The 24,799-nt window shown below is 40.0% G+C and overlaps 1 protein-coding gene across 2 annotated transcripts in view; it reads left to right on the forward strand.

Moving 5' to 3' along the window:
* Positions 1-24,799, forward strand: part of nectin3a (nectin cell adhesion molecule 3a) — a 32,169-nt gene that overhangs the window by 815 nt on the left and 6,555 nt on the right. Inside the window, exons 2-4 of one of the 2 annotated variants that reach the window (XM_083913980.1) lie at positions 16,293-16,637; positions 21,884-22,183; positions 23,938-24,055. In XM_083913980.1, coding sequence (XP_083770106.1) covers positions 16,293-16,637; positions 21,884-22,183; positions 23,938-24,055 — 763 coding nt within the window. The remainder of the gene's footprint in view (positions 1-16,292; positions 16,638-21,883; positions 22,184-23,937; positions 24,056-24,799) is intronic. The other variant, XM_083913981.1, reaches the window with a different exon arrangement.

The following is a 24,799-nucleotide window of genomic DNA, read 5'->3' on the forward strand; positions in this document are numbered from 1 at the left end:
TTGGGGGATAAACGTTATGTGATACAGGAGAGGAGAGCCAGCGCAGACCTCTCTTCGCCTCCGTGAGGGGTGGCAGGGGAAATGAAGACATTTCAAGGGAGGCACTGCAGTCGCATAGTCTCTGGAAGTATTGACCTGCAGTCGGGCTGCATGCCAGTCAGAGCACCTTCCACTGTCTCTGTGCTGTCCCGAGCAGTGCAGCTGTATCCCAGTCCTGAGCTGGGATTACAATGCATGACAGGCCCGCTAAGACAAAAAGACACAAACACACTGATGGATATTAAAGTAAATACTGCCCAGGAATGCTCCATTTGTTTGTTTTTTGTTTGTTTTTAAATGCATGGACCATAAAAGCTCCTATGCCATGCACAGCAGTTTCTAAAAAAAAGGATCATGAAACCTTTCCTGCATTGTTAACTGTAATAAGTGACATACTTCCAAACATGACAGTCACTAGAATACTTTTTTAAAGCTGGCATTGGCTAATACCACCAGCATGGGACTTTTCCTGATTAATCTGCATCTTCTCAATTAGGCCTAATACATCATTTCTTTTACCAAAAATATTAAGGAAATATTCACATTTGAGAAATTTTAACAAATATCTTGTTTTTAAAGTTGCCAAAACAATTTGACAATTAATTTTATGTGGATCAACTGATTAGATTAATCTTTGCAGTTTTCTTTTAGTATAACCAGGCCGTTACTGGATTTTTGAGGCTGATACTGATATCGATATTTGACAAGATATGTGATAATGACACATGGGCAAATATTCATGTTATCACAGAAACAAGTAATATTACCAAACATTTTGGATAAACATGACTTCGTTTTTTAATTAATTTTGACCAATACATGTACTGAGTGGTACATTTTAACATTTAAAATAAACTTCTTAGTGCTCATATATATGTAAACAAACCATGTAATGGAGACACTGTTTTTAAATTACCTCATATCATTTGTTGCATATCACCCTCTTGACATCCACAATAAGATAGTTGCTCATATATTGGCCTGACAGATTTATCAGTCAATCTCCAGTATGTGTGTCGTAATGGCTTAATGTCATCTGTCATGTGTACACACACACACACAAACACACACATACACATACACACACACATGCAAAAACTTACTTTTACAGAGTCCTCTTAATACCACGCTTTTTCTGTCTGTTTCCAAAAAACACTGGATCATAAATCAGCACAGGAAACTGATAAACAACACACTGTTGCAAAATAAGCTGATTAGCCTACAATGTGCTGTTTGGTGCAGTGTGTGCATATTTTCAGTCTGACTAGTCACGTTGAGAGCCAAACTAGCTGATTATTAACACAGATGACAACCTAGCGAGTAAAAGGTTAGTTTTGGTGTTGTGTTTGGAAGAGAAACGTGCAGATTTTTGACTCTCAATAACATATGGTTGGAGCCCATGTGGCCCAAGCCTACAATTCTGTGTTTAGCACAGCACAAGTGTGCATGGGGGCTTTGTGCCAAAAACCTTCCTTGACTGTGTCATTTTCAGATTCCCTATAAAGTAGACAGGGCTTTGAGGAGGGGATTCACAAAAGGCGTGGCTACAGGCTGTGCGGTCTGTAATTGAAGATCATAGTTTTGTGGTTTCTTCTCTTGGGCCACATGATTCATAATCTAAATAAATAATGTTGTAATGGAGCCACCTAAATTATAGACTCAAAACAGAAATAGATTGGCAAACCTGTGCACTGACTGAGCAGATTTGTTCCTTGTTACAGTTTATGTGCTTCAGTGGTTATTAATTGACAGCAAGATGTAACCAAGAAAGCAGAATGTCATTTAAAATATAAATCCACTAGCTAGCCTACGGCTTTGTCACCACATGGCAAATGATAATTTAGGTCAAGACATGTTTCTGGGACCTTTTGTTTTGGGGGAAGTGTTTAGATAACTTAATGTCAATAACCAGTCTAAACATAAATTTTTTGTTAGATAAAGATATATAGTTACCTGTCAACCTTCCTGGCCTCCTTGAAATCAAAACAGCTTATCACGCAAGAGACTTTCTGTAAGTGAGTGAGTCGGTGAGTTTTAATCGATTCACTTAATACTTTTACCATTTTTCCAATCATCCTTCTTCAAACAATGATTGGTTAAGTTTAAGCATAACCTAGTAAAGTAATCCAACTTGTGGTTCACTGACTAAATATGCCTGTATATACCAACATTTCACTGATGTCTGGTAGTAATTATCCCCACTAGTTATTTTCTATTTGAATCATATACAAGAAAGGGCTTAAAAGTAAGCCTCGTAGCACATCCATTTGAATCACATCTGTGGGTCACAGCTGTAGTATTCATGTCATTTGATCTTAAATCTCAGCTGTGAAGCAGCAGACTGAAAACTCCTAATCGCATTGAATACATGCAGTGTTTTCTTTTTGAAGGAAGGCCATCAGCAGATGAGTGTGCTCCTTTATTGTGGGACGTGCAGGCAGTGTGTGTGGGGTTCAGGGAGCAGGCTGTGGTCGCCAGCTTCTGTTGACTCCACCCATTGCTTCCTCTTCCCGACAGATGTGACTGGCTGTCAGAGGCTTTATATGGCAAACTGTTCCCTGGTGGTCTATCAATAAATTCAGAGATGTAGCCCCCAGTTTTAGCTTATTTCTGGACTAGTCTGTAACCAAGATGAGTAAAAACACACCAATGTGATACTGCAGTCAGTTGATAATTACTTTCATCCCACAACTTTCACAAATCCATTTAGGACTACATGCACTGACTTGTTCTAACTGAATTAGTCACTGTTTATTATATTTTATAATGGGGGCTCTGAAGATGGCACCAATTCCCATGAATTCCTATAATAGTTACTCCCTCAACAACACAAAAAAATTGCCTCTTACTTGTTTCCGTGTGTTTGTTACTTGTGTTGAGCAGCCCACTGTGCATTAGTGAAGTGAAGGTTTTATACATATTAAGACTTCATAAGTCAATACATGTTTAACAGACATCTCTGGCCAAGGATTTTACTTGACTCAAGAATTTAAATCTTTTGCCTAGCTGGATTAAAGTGGAATTCTGGTGTAAAATCATCCCAGGCTCTTTTTAGGCAAATACACTGATCAAATAAGCCATCGAGACATGTTTTTTCGTGTATGAACTATCAACAGAGATAACCTGGACAGTCGCAAACAGCGTAATGCGGCTAAGTGATAAGTGATAAATGCAATCCTAAAGGAAGGAGCTCATTGATGATTTATTCCAGCAAGACACGTAAAGGTTGTGGTTTGTGGCAGTTTGGTGAAATATAAGTTAATAATAGATGGTAGAAGGTTCGGAAAAATCCCACACAGCTTTCCCTGCAGTACTGAAACGTTACGCAAGATCTCAGGGGGCGGGGGGGGGGTTCCTGAATGGAGCTACAGGTAGCTCTAGCTCCCAGTGGGTCACGTTAGTGCCTAAGCATTACTAGACAGCAAGATTGAACACTAATACATAGAAACAGAAATGGCTGAGTCAACAGATTTCAATCAGACAGGTGACTTCTACGATTTCGATGGGCGCCCATACCTATTTGAGCCAGAATACATAGAGGAAGAGCTGCAGCAACAGGATGAAAGGGGTCGGAGGATGGGAGAACAGCCAGCCGAGGAGGTCGAGGCGTCTCGGTGTGCAGGCATTTTTTGGTGTGCATGTGGGTACTGTGAGCCCATCGGCAACAAAGAAGAATGTTTATGCTGCCAACATAGTGACATTTTTTGTCGTGGCCTGGAATCATTGAATACTGCAACATGCTGTGTGACTGCTATAGAGGATTCCCCATCCCTCATCAACCGCACTGTACTGGACACTATTTTTCCATACCTCCAAAATAACAAACCACAAAGTTTACGTGTTTTGCTGGAATGAATCATCAATGGGCTCCTTCCTATTGGATTGCATTTGGTAATCCAATTGAATGGACTTTACTATGAGAAGCTGGTACTGGGACCACTAGGTAAGTCTTTAAAAACACTCTTTTAATAAACTCTGGGTTCTCTAACTATGTTTTTGGTGCTTAGGTTAATGTGTCAGGACACTTATCATGCTAATGCAGAGGTTTGGTGTTTTTTGGAGCAGTATTAATGGTTAAAAAAAGCAGTTTTAATGCGTTCAACTTGCCGCCCCAAGCTAATCGCTTTTAGCAGCTTTTAGCGACTGTCCGGGATATCTCTGTTAATAGTTCATACACAAAAAAAAATGTCTTGATGGCTTATTTGATTATTTGCCTAACAAGAGCCTGGGATGATTTTACCCCGGATTTCACTTTAAGGCCTTTTCCGTGCAATTATTTGCACATCAGTATCTTATTTTTCAAATTTTGTTGTTGTCACGAGTACTTAAAATGTGAATATTACGCGGTGGTAAAGCGGCATCATTTTTTTTGTCAGAATGTGCGTAATTTTCAAGCCTCCACCACAGCGACTTCCTGGCTTATCCAATAAGGAAGTGCCAGGTTTCATAATAAAGCAATTTCTCATTGACCCCTATGTTAAATATAGCCTGCAGTGCTCAACTGTTTTAGGAAAGTTTTTCAATGAAACATAATATTTGTGACCCTGCTTTTATAGAAGAGTACGATCAGTGGTGGGTGGGGTGAGACCAGATTGAGAAAATCTCAATGAAGGAGATTTATTTTAACTTTCTATGTTGGAAAACCACATTAAACAAGTATATTAATAGCATAGTTTTTACAAACTTAAAAATATGATGATGATGATGATAATGACACAAATATAGAATCATGCTAGCCTTAATCGTTAACCCAACCGTCTGGTTTCACAAATCAGTCACAGTCGCATTCATAAATGCGTCTACCTTTTTCCCCATGCCAACATTGGGAGTTACCAGTCATTAGGACCACAGTGCTTTGGTAATTGGCCATTCAAAATTGGGAGGAAAAGAAGGAACATGCAAAAAAATCAAAAGAAAATGCTATTATTAGGGATGCTATTTTCACTGTGTGTTTGCCAGTATGTCTTGTCTTCTGACTAAATCTTGGATAGACAGGAATTAACTGTTTTAATCTCTGAGTCATAGGAAACTATATGGTAAAAATGGCTCCCAGATATTTCCGTGGTTAATTACCTACTGGGAATGAACACAGGGAAACCATTTTAAACCATTTTTTTGCCTCCTGTTTTCAGGAGTCAGGGTTTTTCCCTCAGGTTAGGGTCACTTGGATACACTGTGGCTTCACAGTCCATATTAAAGTGGTATACATGCAGGATGTGCATAGTCAGCAGTTGAAGCCCCCAGGAGGGGAGCGCCGAGGTTATGGGAAACAGGTGTGGCTGCTTTTCACCACTCACTCTTATTTGTTTCACTCATTCGGCTATGAGGTGGTCATGATGTTTGGGATGAGCAAACAGTTGTATACACTGACACACCCCCTACCACCCAAGTGGGAGATTATTAACACCCACCAGTGAAATGCTGGGAGGGGCTGACTGACTGTAGCAAATGAGATATCAGTAGTGATGTCTTCTTCGTTTGTACACAATGAATGGTGACATACATTATACTAAAGCTAATGGATAGATTCTCCTGTTTTCCCACTGTTTTAGGCGCACCTGCAGCTCGGATCACTCAGTATTACACTCACCTTCATCCTAGTTCTTAGATTTGTAGCACCATATTTATCTAGTGTCCTAACATATAATACGTTTTATGATCGAAAATAGACATTTGACTCAAGATATCTGGACAATTTATGCAAAGTCAGTTAACCAACTGTTTTAATTTCCCCCCTAAAAAGTCAGTACAGTCTTCACCAGTCACTAGCAATGATCTATACCAGAACTGAATTTAGCAGTGAAAACGTATACAATATTGGACTGGTGCAGGTCCACCACAAGTGAGCAGGAAACATTCACTGTATAGATCCATAATGGAGTTACTGATGAGTACAAAACTGTTTTTTGTAGCACGGAGGATACAGTTTACAGTTTTCTGCATTTCAGTTGGAAATACATAATTTGAAGGAGACAAAATAATCAGATATGACACTGTTGGATTTCATTTTATGAGAACTTTAGTCCAGGTTTTCTAGGTTTCAGCACCCACCCTCTGCCCTCTTTGTGTGTGAGATAACATCAGACACCGAAACCTAGGGAAAGAAAGACATGTCCCCTGACTCAAGAGTTCCCCAATTTGGCTTGCTGAGCAGCCCTGGTCCTTAATGCAGATATATTGCGGTAATGGCTTGAACAGGATTTTGCACAACTGTATCTCTGCTGGTATTCAGCCAAATTATTCTGTATTCCTCTGATATCCCTGGTGCACCCCCAACTCCACATTACTCCCCTATAGTTTACATTTTTCTGCTGTAGTGATGTTGATGCATTTTCAAATAGACTGTAAAGCTGAATTTCCTCACTTTAATAAAAGCTGTAGAAAATAATACCAAATAGACTGCAGGTTTTGTTTCAGTTTAGTACTGAAGGAAGTTACAACATATACCGTCTTTTTCAACAGCTAAGCCGCTCTGTCAAACGAGGACGTGGTCAAAGATGACTGTTCCCTGCGGACAAACATGATAGTTCAATGTTGTTGCTATGTTTTTTGCCTCTATTTGGATTGTGAATAGGATCATAACAAAACAAGTGGCCAGTTCTTTTTAGGTTCTTAAAAGTATGTGAAAATATTAGATATAAGCAGACCTCCCTTTAGACCAACATTAAATAGGTATTACTCCCTTTAGACCAACATTAAATAGGTATTACTGCCTTAATTTAACCAAAATTTGTCTTTATTATCTAATTGAGCATCATATTATTGGAACACTATGTCAAACCAGACATGTAACTTGAATCCCAGGAAAAATACACATGAATGTTGTCTTACAGACTTTTTTTCATTCTCTATGGACTTAACAGTGTGGGAGGGAGGTGTGTAGTACATTGCAAAGATGGGTGTTGACTAGACTTCAGTTGAAGCCGTACAGAATGTTGGACAATAAATTGTCAAAGACAGAGCAGTTTTTGCATTGACATGATGTCAAATACATGTATTTGTCTCTTTCTGTGAGGTCACTATACTGTAGTCGCACTGTTCAAAGCGGGTACGTGTAAAGAGAAGCGTCTAAATCTGTTGCAGAAACAAGGTGTGAATGTATGACGGGAGAAGAAGGTGTGTCGATAAAATGAACCGCCTCTGACCAGGATAATGCTGCTGAAATGCAACACTGACCATCAACTTAGTTTTTATTGACCACTGGATACACACAGGACAGTGGCAGATTTTTGTCACACCGCTTTACTTCCTTCCTTGTCAAAGTGTTGACTACTCACGTGTAGTTATGCTGATTGCTCAAAGTCCAAAGCAGCTTCCTCTATCAATATATTTTTAATACTACATTTGTTCATTTCTAGAGACTTCAATGAATGAGGGAGCTGCATCCAAACATGGTTATTTTAACAACTGATATGGTACAAAAGGTTAAATAACAGATACTAAGTAACAAATAACGATTTGCTGCACTCCCTCCTTTCTCTGTTTCTATTCAACGAATGGCCAGATAAAATGTATTAAACGCAGGAAATAATGCAATACAACTTCCACGCCCCACGAGAGGACATAAGTAAGAAATGAATGCTGGGCAGATCCAGCACTGAAACAAAGCCTGGTCATCATCAAAAAATGTCTGTAAATATGTTAAAATAGCAAGTATTTAGCTTTAGTTTTTTGCTTTTAGTCTGTCATTCATCTTTCGGGATAGCAGTGTATTGTTCATCGCCTACCAGTATTTTTATACCAATACATATTACAAATCTTTGCCCATTCCTTGCATAACACTAGTTTAGTGTGGGTGCAGCCTACATGTGTCAGTCACTGATGGTATGTAGATGTCTTTAAAAAAAAAAAAAAACATTGTTCGCAGAAACAGGCACCATAGAAGAAATCTAAAATTGGAAAATGATGGCAATCATTTTAAAGAAAAACAGTCTAATTCCCTCTGGGTTTCTGTGGCATGTGGGAAACTATGTTTCCATTATGTTAGTTCAGCCTAATGAAAGTACAGTAGCCCATTTAGACCCAGTGAAGGGCAGTGGAGTCTGTGATTAGTACAGAAACCACTCTCTTCTCAGCAAAGCTCCACCCACCACCACCCAACAAGGGCCTGATCTATTTCAGTCCTAATGAATGAAAATTGAGCTTGGTTTTATAAGACAAGGACAGTGACATATTGGTGTGATGAAACACCTTTTTTCTAAAATAATGCACGATTCTTGAGAGATATGCTCTCAAGTCTAAGCTATCCATATACATTTATATATGGTTCATTGCTGGGTTTACACTTGAGCATTGTTAAGGAGACTGCTATGAGAAAATAACATTTCTCTTCTTTTCACCCAATTGTTTGGGAAAATTTATCTTTTAATATCACAGAGGCTGATGTGAAGGGTTGGACCCCAAATTACCCTTGGTAGCTTCTCTATGCTGCCTTTAGATTTTATTGGATGCTGTGAATAATTTACTAAAATCAATTAAGCAGTAGGCCAACCATTACACCAAACTTGTTCTGAAAGTATAAAGGCTTCAGTTGTCTTTGCGTGATGCCAGGCTAATTGTTTTATGTAGTAAATGTCTAAACATTCATTCATTGATTCATTCATTTATGGCTGTCAGCTTCTGAGACAAGATAAAGGTTTTTTGAGAACACCCTGCTATCTAAAAAAAGACAGGAGCAGTAAGAATGTACAAGCTAGCAGATCCTGACATAAACAGTTCTACCCCAGTGCAATTTTCAACACTACTGTGGTGTGATGGTAAGTGCAGTGCAGTCTCTATTAGCATTAATGTGTCATGGATGTCATACACTTAGGCTCTAATTGAGAGACTCTCCTTCTGATTTTCCTTAAAAAGAAAGCCTACAAAATTAGGTTAATTATTCACACCAAAGCTTTAAAAATGCCTTTTCTTGCTTTCTGTGCAAATTAGTGACTTTTCCTGTTGACATTTCTGTTCTAAACGTGAACATTTTTTTTAAACATTTATTACTTGCATGGAAAAAATAACATTGTTGGCCATCACTGGGTCCATAGTACTGTGTTCACATACTGAAATACCTCAAACCCCCACAACAAACAATAACAAATCCCACACAATAAGGCAGGATGCTGTAGGAGTGTTTGTGTTGCCTTGATACACAGTGGCAGACATCGTCTATAGCAAAGCTGTAGTTGACTCTGATTTGAGGTTCTAACCTATCCTGACACTTTGTATGTCAACGCTATTGATCTTTTTTTTTTCTTTTAAGCATGGATCTTTAATCAAATTTGACCTGGATGAGAAGGGCACAGAAGTCCACATTGCTATGGGGGAGCCATGAGAAAAGGGTTCTGAAGAGGACAGTGACATGTGAAAGAGGCCCACCCGCCCCCTTTTAAAGGCCTGTCAGCCTGTGTTTGTCTCCACCATGAATTAGCCAACTGAAAAAGCCTCACACCCTCAAAGGATACAATGCTAGGAAGGAAGGGGGTAGATTAGAGTTGGTGTAGGGACTAATGTTTTCTTCACACTGCACAAATATTTCTTACGATAAAGACACGCTATAAAACCGGCAATACACCACTTGGCCTATCCTGTCTCTAACTGATTGAGACAAAGTTATAGGTCTCACAAAACTAAAGAAAATGGGCTGGGGGCCTGTGTTAGGCATATAGGCATTGTCTGGTTTTGTGTTTTTTTTTCCTTGTCACCTCTCTAGAGAGTAACAATACCAAACAAATGGCTCCACACTGACTATTGACTTCTTTGAATTACCACTGTTGAGGACGCAGCTCTAAGAGAACGCAGCCTCTACTGGAAGATTTGCTGTTGAAATGTGCTAGTACACATTCCCACCTGTTACATTTTTTGTTAATTTTCCATTAATATTGGGACTAAAGCTGCTGCTGCACAGGGAATGGTTAAAATGGTTTGTTTTTTTGGTTCCCTTTGTCCTGTGGGAGTGCTTTGATTGTGCTGGAAATGGTTGCTCTTATGGGACTTTTTCCATCGAGACGTTATTAAATAACAGTTTATGACTGTATCATCAGTCACATATTAATCCATTTTCATAGATGTTTTGTATGAGGATGGCAGAGTTTTCAAATGCATGTTGATGAACATATTTAAATGTGACCTTGAGAATCAGATGGAAGTTTAGTCATTGGACTATACTAAGACTAGGGGACTTTATTGCCTGCCCTGGAATGAGTTTGAATAACTGCACTCATTAAACAGTAAAGACACCCTGTCCACCTCCTACACCCACTTGAAAATTACTGAAGCGGGTGGAGCTCCGCCGTTTCGTTGCTGTAATTGGTTGTAGGTCATGTTTTTTGGCTCGGATTGGTTGAAGGTCTATCCAGTTGCATCCAGAAGCAGTTTGCCCTGCACCGTTGATTACATCACTTGGAAATCGAAAATGAAGGGAGAGGGCCCTAATACACATTTGCGAAATAGTCTGGTGGTGCCAGGCTAACCACAACCCTCTCTTCCCCCTTAAACAATCAATGGGCAATTTGCAATGACATCACAAATCTCAATAGGAAACCCCCATAAAGGGGCCCTGTGTAATTTCTGTAGTAGTAGTGATTTGCATATTTACATTCTCAAAATTTGAAGTGAGAATCAGTGAAGTTAAAAGGAAAGTAGTCATATGTCTGGAGGCGATAAAGAAAGAGAAGAGGATGAGGACAAAAGAAAGCAAGATATGATAAGTGGAGCTGATGTTGACGGTTAAGTATAACAGTAAATAACTGAATGCTGTTATTTAGTCTAGCCTTAACCAATGGGGGACAAAAGTCTGCTCGGTCTACTGGGAGCCATGGTACCGCTAAATTGTTAAAAAGTAGTTCAACAGGGATGATCATACAAAATTAGTCAAACTTATGAGGGAGCAGCTTCTTTCCTTCGTTTCACCTTGAATTTGGACTTGACATAAAACGAAGGCAAACAGCAATTCTTGTCCAAATTGACCGTTAAGAACATCAAAGTTTAAAGTTTACAGACCAACTTTGGGTTCACCTGTGACCTACTGTACTTGCTGTAATTGCTCATGTCTCGTGCAGTGAGGGATTATTAGACATTACAGGAGTGCTGACTTTTCACTTTGAATCTAGTTGTATATACGGCTAAGCTAAACTGTTTGTTAGTTTACATTCAGACAATCTGGTCATCTGGCCACTCATGTCTTCTGCCCCATTGGAGCAATGCCACAGTATTTCAAAATGTCATTAATTAATTTAGTGAGAACCAAACAATGTGTGGTATCATCATAAATGAGATATGATGGCCTAACATGCAACACAAAGACAAAAAGAAAATGGAATTATCCTTTAAATGAACTGTCACTCCGTCAGCAATAACCCCATGACCTAAACTGCTAAAGTCCGATAACAGGGATCTCATAATTATAGATGCAGACACTCTATACTCTGCACAAATCAGCCACCCTGTCTTTGTAGTGCATATGTGTTTTGTATCAGTAGTTTTGACTTGGTGCTCTAAACCACTCATTTAAACGGCCATGTACTAATACCATGTTGTAAAAATGATTCAGCTAGCCTAGTTACATTTTTATGTCCTCACATAGTTATGACTGTCTGTCCATCTCACTCCTGTACTTCCTCCCAATAACTGCCCTACTCCTGGCTTGGTGTCGTGATTCCTCCTCGTCTCACTGTATTCGTTTCTGAATGCTGAGAACTCAGTTTCCTCTTGCTTTAGTTTTAAAGCACACTCCCCACTGCACAGATCTCATGTCTGCATTCTTCTTCTGTGAGGTCATCAGTTCAGTCCCACATGAGGTCTGTTTGACATGGTAATCTATACATGTAGTTTGTCTACATGAACATGACATATTGTCTATTTTGTTTGCTGCATGTGAATGTTTTCTGGCCTTGGATCCCTCCTGTCTCACACGGTTCTGACATGCACTGCAAGCTTCATTGCAAGGATCTCTAGCCAGGAGACAGCCTCCTCCTCTGGGTAGGTCAGGGCTGAGGCTAGGTCAGATCTGGCTAGGTGGAGATCTTGGCTCATCATGAGGCCGACGTGGAATGTTTGAGCCGGTTGCCAGGCAAAGAGGAAGGTTTTGATTTGCAATTGCGTCTTTCGAGCAGCTTGTCGCAATTACTGATGTCAGGAGGGAAAGAAACAAATATGAAGCATTTCTTCAAAGGGCAAGCATATCCTTCCCATGAGTTCATTCTTTCCTTGGGTTTCTCAGGGAAAAAGGGGGCAAAAGTGCAGCCTAGTTATTTACAGTCAAATTAGGTTTTGCAGGCCAGGGCCTTCCTGTTCTATGGTGCTGTGTCACGTTTTAAGTTGACTGAATGGGTTGCAAAGTATTAAAACAGTGACAACACCAAAGATGGCCATGAAAATATAGTTTTTAATGTTTATTCTATTAAAATGCAAAACCTTATTTGTTACTGGTTACTGGATAAGATGGATAATTAGTAATGAAACTAGTGACAGGCCTGATCTATGCCTCCGCTCTGCAGCAGTACACCTATTTCATTGATGAAACAGCATGACAGCTTTGTTTAACGCACTGCTTACATTTAATTTGCCTGCAGTATTTTAGACAATATTTCACGGCGCTCTAGTTTGTGAGATCTGGCTGTGTTCTTCATGGTCTCTCTGCTAGCAGTGCCAAGTTTCCCCACTCTCCTCCTGGCTGTAGGTATCCCATGCAGAGGCCATCTGTCTCTCCTCCCATAATGCTTAGGGTGGAGTTCTTTTTAAGCACTTCCCCCCTTTCTCTCCCTCCTTTCCTACTTACTCCCAAATGCTTACTGTAAAACAAACAGAACATAGCACGGATGGAGTTTAGTTTCTTTGTGTGCTTTGACAGGCCTGAAAGCTGACACACTAAGATAGACAAACTATGTACGGTAGCAGTTGGAGTGTCGTGTCAGGTAGCTGCAGTATGTAGGGCATGTTTGGGAGAAGCCTGGTCTGAGACACGTGTCTGCATGCATCAACATAATGTCAGGCATGCCAAACATGTTAGTTTACCATTTAGACAACCATTGCGACAGGACGATTTTTATCAGTATGACATCTATATTCTTGAACCAGTTATAGATATATAGTTGCAAATATTTACCTCACTGTCTTGATTTTATCATGGCAGTATACGTTTATTATATTTTTACAAGCTAAAACAACTGAGTTGCACTAGTAAGGTGACAACAAACAGCTGTCGTGTAAGCTCAGATGACCGTGGAGTGCAGAATGCAAAACCCACATGGCACTGACCCTGGTCCTCCCCCACACCAGTGCACCCACTGGACTCCAGAAGACGTAAGGCAAACACAGGGTAACACATGTACTGCTAAGCACATTATAGCAGGGTGGGCTTTTTTTAGACCAAGTCATGATTCAAAGGTGGAAAAAAAATGTAAATGGATCCCTAAATTATCTTGGAGAAATGGAATAATAATCTAAAGTGACTTTCCAAAGTGTCATTCCAGTTGAATGACAAACAAGACTTTTTGTCTTTCAGAGGCTGTAGCAGGCTGAGTTTGAGCTCAAGCTGAGATAGAGTGATGACATGTTATTACACAAATCACACAAAGCAAGAGCACTTTTAAAACGTATTTATTTCTATTTTTTGATTTATGACTAGAAAACCTTGATACACGATGCTGAGCTGCATCTCATATTAATCTTCAGGTGTTAATAATGTTGTGTTAATCTTCTGCCGTCTTCCCCTGAACATCCCCTGTCCCCCACCTTTAACACCCTTAAAAATGGGGTGGCCATGGAAGAGGTTAATAGGTTAAATACAGTCCAGAACTTTGCTAGATTGATTTGAACAGTAAGGCGAGAAACACAGACATTTTTTTTTTAAATGTGGATCAGCAGAGAAAAACAGGAAAGCCCAAGTATTATAGGACAGCGTGGAACTTCACAAAACAATGCAACATACATTTAGGACACACTTTTGGAAGAGAGAGAGTGTGTGTGTGTGTGTGTGTGTGTGTGTGTGTGTGTGTGTGTGTGTGTGTGTGTGTGTGTGTGTGTGTGTGTGTGTGTGTGTGTGTGTGTGTGTGTGTGTGTGTGTGTGTGTGTGTGTGTGTGTGTGTGTGTGTGTGTGTGTGTGCGTGTGTGTGTGTGTGTGTGCTTGTGTGTGTGTGTGTGTGTGCTTGTGTGTGTGTGTGTGTGTGTGTGTGTGTGTGTGTGCTTGTGTGTGTGTGTGTGTGTGTGTGTGTGTGTGTGTGTGTGTGTGTGTGTGTGTGTGTGTGTGTGTGTAATCACTGAAATTACAGGGGACGTAATGGAGGACGGGGAGCCTCGGCCTCCTCTGGCTATATTCCTCTAAAACCAAGATACCATTGCTGTGGCTTACCGCTCACATTCATGCCAAAGACTCAAAATACCAGCCAGTGGACCACTTTTATAAGCTTTACTCCATACACATCCGCGACTACGTACAAAGTGGAAATTTATGGCTCCCAAATATAGCTGCATATATGTCAAGAAAACTGAGGGCTACTGTTTGAATATTTTGAATGAAATCAACTTTTTACATTTTATCTGTAAAACAAACATTTTCACAAGTCTTAATATGGATCTACGCCACAATTAACTTTTGAATTTATATATTCTTTTAAAAGTGCTAAATGTACATGTTTCTATCAATGACTCACTTGTGTGATTTTGCTCACACAAAAACTGAGCCTTGGATGGATTTTTTTTCCCATTCAGGGCTCCAGACATAACCTGTAATTTAGGATTTATTTCAGGTTAGGTTTGCAAGATACAGCATTCATACCCACTGAGTTGGTTGTTTTTGTTTTCTTTTGCTACAACCCAGAAGCACGTCTATCAACTGTGACATGCAGATGACTCTACAGCTTGCACACCATGAACATGGAATCACACCCTTCAGTTTCTTTATTCCTCAAAGATTGTGTGATTATTGTCTTGTCTTGACTCAAGAATTATAGCATTCAAATAGCCATTAATGTTCAAAACCAAGTTTACATGTTACATTGCTTTACTTTGAAATAACTAATGAATTAAAAAAAACCTGGCTTCAAGTCAAATTAAGGGCCTCATAAAAAGAGGACATAAAACCTTAAAATTGCTTATTTTGTTTCATCTCCTTCCAGGACATTTTTCTTTGCTGCTTAAAAGGTGCTCTGATGATTAGCAAGAGGTACAGTCTGAGTGTCCTGCGGTGAAAGTGTGTTGCTTATTAAGAGGGAAAGCGGAGCACTCAAACCACCCACACATGATCAGTAGTAAAACTGTTCTGCGCTAGCGGTGCCGCTCAACTAGGAAGAAGTGCTACCCTTGGCGTGGCGCATCGCTCAGTGGCACGATGCGCTCAAAATTCAAATTATTTCAACTTTGACCTGGGTTGCATCTTATTTTCAAAGCACAGAAGCGACACATGCAAGCACAGGAGGTAAAGAGTGATGTATGCAAAACTCATCCTCTGTTTTTTGGAGTTCCCCAAACTGTATAACACGACGCTTGATTCCTGTCCTTGTCATCACCGCCTGGTTTAAAAGGCAAGTGACAGGGTCTCCTTTTGAAATAAACTCAAATGCCTGGTACACAAAAGAGTCTTCATCTTTGAGGTTTAACACATACAAAATGGACTATGCCTGCAACTGTTGTTATTTATTAGAAACATGGTGAATAACTTCCTTGCACACTTTTTAATGACGTATAACTAAGCGCCTTTGAGTACTGAGAAAAGCGCTATATAAAATCAATCTATTATTATTATTATAAATGTGCCGCTCTTTGCTTCTGCAAGTGTCTGCACTATGCTCTGTCCTACCTGAGTGAAGAGAACACATTTCTTATCATCTGTAGGCAGCTTCAGAGAAACTGAGATGAAGTCCTCCTCCTTTTTTTACCCAGGAAAATATGTCTAAAACAAATGATGGCTGTCATTGTGACTATGGGAACTTTGATGATGAGTGATGGAAATGAATGCATGATACAGTGTACTGCGTGTCGGAGAAAGCTAATCAAGAATGTAATTTTAGTCTCCCTGCTGGCACATCTCAGCTACTTTAAATTCTAATGTCTCTTATAGCTGTGACGGTGGACGAGGACAACTTGAATCTAAATTTGGATTCAAAGACAATTTTCTGCCACCGCGGCACCGCAGAGAACAAAAACTGTTATCTCTGAATCCAATGAAGTAACAGTGTCGAGAGAAATGCATTTTTACAATTTAATTAAAGCTGCAACAATGGTGTGTTGCTGTTGTTTATCTGAATCTCATTTCCATCCTGTTCTCTCAGCAGGTGTGAGCAGTAACCAGGTGGTTGTTCCTGAGAAAGTGAATGCAGTGCTGGGGAAGAACATCACACTGAGCTGCAGAATAGAGGTGGGCTCCAACCTCACACAGAGCTCCTGGGAACGCCGTCTTCCTTCAGGCACCATTACCTTGGCAGTGTTCAACCCAGAGTTTGGAATCTCCATCTCTCCAGACTACACCAAGCGCATCTCGTTTGTTTCCCCCTCTGTACGAGATGCTACCATTACCATTGAAGGAGCTGGCTTTGCAGATGTCGGTTCCTACACCTGCAAAGTGGTAACATTTCCTCTGGGCAATACACAAGCATCAACCTATGTTAATGTTTTAGGTAAAGTATAGCTCTGTCACTTCCTTATTTTAATTGTTTTGAGTACTTCTTAATGCTGCTTTAATCTCACTTTTCAAAGCAACACACTGTTAGTTGTGATTAAGCAAAGTTTAGGTCACTACTTAGGTAAAGTGTTTGTCCTGATGGAACAATCTATGCCCTGAAGCTACCTAGATTACTATCTGGATGCAGGCCACGTAAATTTAAATCCATATGGGAATCTGTAGCTGTGTAGAAAGTGCTGTGGCGTGGGCCCTCTCATCTCACTCACCCCAGTGTCAGTCACTGTGAAAAACTGCTATGTCAGGTTTAAATTAATTTCTCCTCTACGAGGCCACAAAATCAAAAATCACCAAACGCACTTGTATGGAATATACACACTCTCCACCCATGTACTGTAGCAACCATGTAAACAAAGAAGTCCCGACTTGATGTGACCAGTTGCATGCAACAACAAGTTAATTGCAGGGAGTGATACAGAGCAAGTCTCATGATAGTCACTTGCATTTACAAAGGTGCATGAAAAGGTTTCATACGCAGCACTGGTCAACACAAACAATGTGCAGCTATGTCCCACAAAGCAGTGAGAATTGTTGTTAGGTCTTCCCGCTTGACAGCCAAATTAAATGGGCAATGGTTGCGCAGCGTACGTAGGTGTGGCGGAGCATGGCTTTTTACCTGCTACACAGACTCCGTCAGTAGTGCAAGGATGCTGCCAGCTTCACTGTGTGACATTGAGTTTTAATACAGTTGGTTCTGCAGGACTTGGAAGCTGTGCTAACTCACATTGCCCTCTGGTACAATGTGGTATGTATCTTAATCATTTATAAATAGATTGTACCTGTGTTTTACTCAGTTCTGTGTAGCTTTTACCTGTTGGGAGGGCTGCGGAGCCGTGCGCAGAAGGAGAAAAATAGACGCGTAAAACTAGAGCTGAGCCACCCAGGTGGCCCTTGTAGCTGCTTCAATTGGATATAATGGGCATGCTCAGCTGCGGGCACGCTCAGTTGCGGGCACGCTCAGCTGCGGGCACGCTCAGCCGCGGGCACGCTCAGCTGCGGGCATCCAGCAACAGCCGCATCGTACCATGTATGCAGCCCATGGGTTGTTACCCTTTATCACTAGTTATGAAATCAGACCTCAGGCTGAGTAATTGGCATTTGTGAATTTGTGAAGAAGCAGCCATCTAAAGCGTAAAACATATAATAAAAACACACCATAGTTTTGGGTATGTGCACATTATGAGTGATCATGATATTGTTTTTTTACTGATTTCCTCTGTTGCTGATATGACATCTATATGTAATTTCCTTGATAAGCCCAACAACAACAAAACAAACATGGCCACAGTAAATGCCAAAAATATCAATAAGAAATGAACAGCACTGTATCAAACACCCACTGTACCAAGATCGACTTATATATTTCTACTTATAAGAATATGATATATTTTCATGTGGATTCTCATCATAATTTCCTTGTTTTCTCAAAATATGGCAAACATGCACTATACTATCTGTGCATTGGTGTTAACATACATATACAGTATATTCCACACCTTATGGGAAGTATAGTAATCCCCTGTCTGAGGAGCATGAATGTTGAGCTTTCTCTGTGGTCAGCAAGTGTATGTTTCAAGCCCTAAATTGGTGGTTGGATTGCACTCAGGCAGCTCTGAGAGTATGAGATTGCACTGCAGGCAGTAGTTTCCTGCCTCCCTCCAGAGGCTGAAGGAGACTCTGATGACTAATGAGTGTTACATTAAGTGCTGCTGTGACAGCCACAGTGTCTGGGACCTCAAATAGTTAAACTAAACCTTGCTCTCCTCTCTGAGCAGCTTCTCAGGCATGTTGTTTGTTTTTGCTCAAACAAACACATGCACACCCATACACAAAAACATGCTTAGGCCTACTTTACAATTATTTTGATGTAATTGGGGTGTGATTATGATGGAAATATACATTCTTGGCAATTAGATACATGTTATGTGGGCATTAAGTATTTTTCTTAAAAGCCCACATCACAATTAGAAGCTCTGAACTCAGCAAATTTTAGTTCCCAAAGCTTTTTAACAGGAGTGTTTTGAGGAAGGAGGAGTGATCTTGAATATCACATCAGCATATGGACAATGTATTCTTGTTGAACCGGAGTTTTTTAATATATTATTCTAATATACAGAATTCTGCTTGTACAGTGTGTATTGTATTCACTTCAGTTTAAACTACTTAGCTCAAAGTTCCAAATTTTGATTTATGTTTGTACTTTGAGGTTTAGGAGAGACCACTTCAGTTTCATTCCTTTCAAATGAACTAAAGTAAAGTGATGAAAAGGCTCAAATCCATGAATAATAGACCAGCCACGGCACACATCGTAATGATTAACAAGTTCAATGGACACTGACTTAATTTCAAAAGTAACACTCTTGATACAAACCTTGTCTTGTATTTAATCATGAAACACTCAACGCACAATATTTGTTTTGGCTCAACGCTTTCCTACTTTCCATTTTATCCTTGTGTCTGCAGCTTCTCAAAAAAGGCCCAAGCATTTAAGCAACAGTTGAGCAGGAATTGTGCTACAGTACGTGAGCCAAAAGTCCCCACCAGTAAGCAATAGGAAGGAACCAAAGGAGGAAAATATGACGCGTAAAGTGAATGAATTAGAGTCACCCTTTGTTTTAAATTGCTGACAGATGAATGGGAAATCTAATGCATATCAATTGACTTTCTTAAAAACAAAACATGAACACCATTGGCGAGGCAGATTATATTGATAAGCGCTTGAGCTCTATAACACAAACATTTTTGTTTAAAGTTGTCTGTTCATTCATGTGGCCGATAAGCTTCTTTTTAAGCTGAGTCATAAAATTGAGAAATCAGCCCCACAGAGAGATGGTTAAAGTTGCTTACTTACCAAAGCCAAAATCTGAAGAGGCAATGTTTTTCCCCACTGTATTACAAGCTCAGTGTTTGTATTTTTAACATGATTTTCAAACTGAAATGTGTTAAACAAGTAGCAAACTCCTTTAAGGAATACAGTGCGTAATGCGAGAGAAAGAGAGACACTATGCAGAGATAAGTGTTGCTGTAATTTTTGGTCACGCTGCTTCTATATTCTTTCTGTTTGGGTCAGAGTTTCACACGCTCACAGAGACGGTGAGAGCCTACAGTATGTGTGACAGACTATGAAGTTATGAGTAATGTAGAAGTGTAGTTTTTGTACAGTTTATTGTCGGTGATTAAGTGCTACAACTCCTGAAGACCCAAGCCATGTCCATGTGTCTTTTTTCTGTGTTGAGAAATGTTTCATTTCTCCTTTCAGTCTATTCAAGTCATGCTGGACTTCCCCCCCAGTTTCTATGAAGCATGTGTCATCAAGCTGTATTTTGCTTTCATCTTGCTATATGTCCCATACTGTATCTTTTGTTGATCCAATATTGGCCAGCTTTAGCTCACAGCTCATTCACAGATGATTTTGTTAATCATTCCTGCATGCATGTGTGGCTTCATTAGGACAGTTAAAATAGAATACAATAGAAATACTTTATTTATCCCACCCTGGGAAATTGCTAGTATATAATAATAGTTGTTTTACTTCACTGGCTTTTGTTTCTTTTAAGCACAAACTTTTTTTACATCACAACATCCAAAATCTAAAACAAAATGATGGCTGTTTATTTCAGAACTACCATATATCATCGGACTAAAGTGACTGCTTTAAATAGTAAAAATGACCATTTATAGGTTTTCAATGCTAAATCTTACTATAAAAATGTCCAGAAGTAATGCATGACCACTGAACATCAGTAAAATCCCTTCTTTCTTAGGTGTTCCGGCACTGACGTCAGTGTTAGGTGTGCATACATGGATCAGTGTGTATGTGAGCGGGAAAGGGCCAGTGCAGCCAGTTTGCTGAAGGGAAATCGTTACCCTTTCCCCTAAACCATTTCCACTTATCCAAAGCATTCTCCTCCCTTCCTGACAGCAACTCCAAATTAACACGTCTCTCTGATTTAGTTATCCTGAAGCTTCGGCCAGCTCGCCTCGTAACATAGAGCAGCTACTGTTTATAGTCGGAGGCCTGAAAGGAGGGGCAGAGAGTGAGTAAAGAATGTGAGGTGGATGGCTGAGAGCGGTGTCCCTGCCACTGCAGTGGGTACAGGAGACGCCAGGTTATTTTTGGAAAAGGGGTGTCGGGAGTCATTTGAATTTGTTTTTGGACTGGGGAGGAGTGGGGTGGCAGATGTCTTAAAAGTGTTGGCCTTGTTTTGTGGATTAGGTTGGTGTTTGCCCCCCAAGCATTTTTTCAAAACTGTTACCATTACAGTAAGTGGAACAGCTGTTCTTTTAAGAGCGACAGAGGTGGAGGAGGTGGTGCATTGCAAGAGAAAGAAGTAGAAATGAACATAAGAGGGAAATTCTAGTGATGGTAAATTGAACCTTGTATAACCTGTGTAACCAGTTAAGTTCACTACCCCTTCATTGTGTCCTCTCTTCCTTCTGTGGAAAATCTTTTAGAATTCTTTTTCCTCTTTTGTTCTTGTTGAACTTTCCAAAGTGTCATGTCTGACAGTTTGGGATTATGAAATATGTTTTTAGGCCAGTGCTGCATATAAAACTGTCTAACTGTGAGTTGTGTTATTCTGTTCATGGTCCTCTTGTATGGATCTGTGTTGCCTCTCTGTTAAGAAAACCCTTGTTCTGGCTAAACTTGAAGTTATTCTCAGGAAGCTGGTATAACATTACCCAGCTTTAAAGCGCTGAGAGGTGTACAGTCACTTAGCTCCTCATCTTCCAGTACAACACAGTCAAATACAAACACACCACACTATCGACTGTCAGCAGCCTCTGATTCTGTAATATTAAGGGTTATTCCCCAAATTCATACAGTATGCATACTTCAGGCTATGCTAGAACCATACAGCAGGACCAATAGATTACCCTTCCTCAGACACACAATATGTTGGACACACACAGCAATAAAGATAGCTCAGTCTCCACTGAAATGGACCCATATGATTGAATAGCATGGTTCATCAATTTTTAATACATATATGTGAAATGGAAGTCAATCTGTTCTCCCTGGCGGTTAAGTATACTAAGGCCACTTCCTTCTGCCCATATACTCTATGATGGACATTATTTATTCATAGACATACACAAAAAGATCAATATTCATTTTGTAATCTTGGTTCTGTCATTTCCTCTCCTCCACCTTCTCTCTCCTCTTTACTCTCTTTAACACAGTGGAGCCAAAGGTCTATGTGTCCGCTGGCCCGACAGCTCTGCTGGATGGTGGGAATGAGTCACTGGTGGCCACCTGCATAGCAGAGCGTGGCCGCCCTGCCGCCGAGGTGTTCTGGGAAACGGAGCTGTATGGAAGAAGTGAGAGGCAAAGTCAAGATGAGCCCAACGGCACCACCACCGTACATGTGCGCTACATGTGGCAACCGCAGAGCTACGCCCAGGGGAAGACGCTCACCTGTGTGGTGCGCCACACGGCCCTGCAAACAGAGTTCCGCATACCCTTCGTATTAAATGTTCAGTGTAAGTGCTTAATTATAAAACCTTTTTAATTCCTCTAGTGTCTTTTTTTTCTTATGGCAGGATAAACCGTGCCATATTTAATATTTTTGTTGTTGTTAACAAATCTCATAGAAATAGCAAAACTAACAATTATTTGATCCCACTACTTCTACAGAAAATGGAAATGATAAAGGTAGTACTTAACAATGCTGCGGGTCCAGAGAAGGAGAAAATTACAGGTGAAGTTTTCTAGACTGGATGTGCATTTGTTTTGCACACTGATTGCATAAGTGAGTCACATCATTACACTGGGTGACGATGAACATGGGCACTGTAGTTTACTTTGAGTCAATCCCACATTCAGTGTCCTGCTAATGTAAAGACTCGGCATTAAATCTCCTCAACAAATGCGCTATTTACTCCTGTTTCAGTTGTGTTTGCTAAAAAACTACAATAAGAAAAATATAGAATATCTGCAGCCACATCATAATGTCCAAAGAAATACAAATGAAAACAACTTTTAGTCTGAATGGTGTTGTGGCAACATCCTATCACCATCTTTTACAAACTGCATAAATATTTGCTTCAAAGCACTATGACTGCTCTATTAATTGTGTAAGATTATGCAGTTTATTGAAATTGTATCTACAGTATTATCATCAATAATTGTTTCTGAAATCCCAGAGATGAATAACCATGATCATTACGTCTAGCAAAGTAAGGATTATTATAGGTCTAATTATGCTGCCCTAACAGGTACAGTATATCTTATTGATATTAACCCATGCTGATAGCTTGATTTATGAATAGCCAACTCACTGCCTTTCCCTCTTTGCACATAAAGGGTTCGTTTAAGAGTCGTCTTAATTTTATAATCATTGATGCATACTTCCTTGGCGAGCAGTACTAAGGGTTAGTCTATGTTTGGACTCTGTCAGTGCTAATGAAGGTATTTTATGAAATATTGATCAGACCTCAGCAGCAACACAAGTAGCAGGGGGCTGCTGGGGGCAGCGGATGGAGACACAGGAAAAAAAAATCAAGGTTAATACAGGAAGAAAGAGGCTTCCCAGCTCAATAAATCATGTCAAATGCAGAGGCAAGGGATTTTAAGTGCAAAAGAAGCACAATTTCAACGCTGAACTGCATGAAAAGGGTCAGTGGACACGATAAGCCGGGGCATCTTCCTGTGTGCTATAATGAGTTCCTCATTTGTCCCCCAGAGAAATCAAATGAAATATTGGATGCCTAAGTCAGTGTTTGCCATGTTTTATTGCAGTGGCATGTGCTGGGCTTCATTTAGGCATCCTCCCTCTTTCCTTTGTTTTTTTTTTTATCTTTGTCATGGTGAGGCAGTAGAGTTTATTATTAGCTGCAGTCCATATGCTGTCTGAGTGAGTCTGTCATTTTCTAACTTTCCACCAACCCAGGGTCATTTGTTTGTTCTCTTGGCTCTCCTGTACCTTGCTACAGTCCTGCACCGGCCTTGTTTTGACATCGCTTGCTACTGTGCTACTGTGATTATAATGCACGCTTTGTTCCTTCTGGAAAAGCTCATTTGTCATCAGGCTACTGGGGTCACAATGACTATTATTGAGTCCTAGCCTTGTACCCTTAATAAAATAAAATACATTTTGGTCAGCACGAACAGACTTACAGTTGCAGGAAGTTTATTAACTGCATTAATAAAAAGTAGATTATAAAAAAGTAAAATTTCCTTAGTAGATAATACACATTTGTGACATCATAACCTTTTATTAAATTTTGTTTTGCAGTTGCACCAATGGTATCGATATTAGGAGTTGACAAAAATTGGTATGTGGGTCAAGAGAATGTGAAGTTCACCTGTGGTGCCAAAGCCAACCCGCCTGTGCGTCACTTCACCTGGACCAGGTCAGTATTCCCAAAAACTGCTTACCTGTGGAAAAAAACCTTTTTTCCAACTTCTCATTAGAAATACATGGTCAAACTTTTTACATGGTAGCCGGGGCTGATTGTTAAGTAACTAATGTCATAGATAATACTACATGACAGATCAGATGCTGTTTGTTCCAGTTGCGTAGAAATGAACTGGGTTTTAAACTTAAATTAGGGAGTGAAGCGAAGAAGCTTCTGTCTATAAATTACTTCCAGCATGACACTTGGAGCCTGGACACTGGAGCTGTCGAATGCTCTGCTGCACCCATCGGTGAAGACTCCCTGCTATAAATAAAAGATTCCAAATGGTTCATGCATCAGAGCAACACTGACCCATTGGCAGCTCTTTGTCATCATCTTGCTTTGAAAACAAGAAATATGATCTAATTTGAACTGACAGAAACACCAAGTCTAGACAGCCAAGCTCTTTATTTTCTTTTTTCTTTCTTTCTTTCATTTTTTTTGCACTGACGTTGAAACCCTGTGTTCATGTAGAAAGGGTTTTCCTCTCAACTGATGGAAGTGCAGTCGACTCCAATTATCTCTCATGTGATCATATAATAGTTGCAACAGACTTACGTATGGGAGAGTCAGCACAACCAGCAGAACAGTGACATCACTGCAAGTGATAGATAGGTTTTTCAGTTATACTTTAAAAACTTGCAGTAATAACAAAATGTGTTTCAATGGGAGATTTATGTGATTTTTCATTTCTGCACA

The sequence above is a fragment of the Echiichthys vipera genome, assembly GCF_963691815.1.
Source record: "Echiichthys vipera genome assembly, chromosome: 5".
NCBI classification, from domain to species: Eukaryota; Metazoa; Chordata; class Actinopteri; order Perciformes; family Trachinidae; genus Echiichthys; species Echiichthys vipera.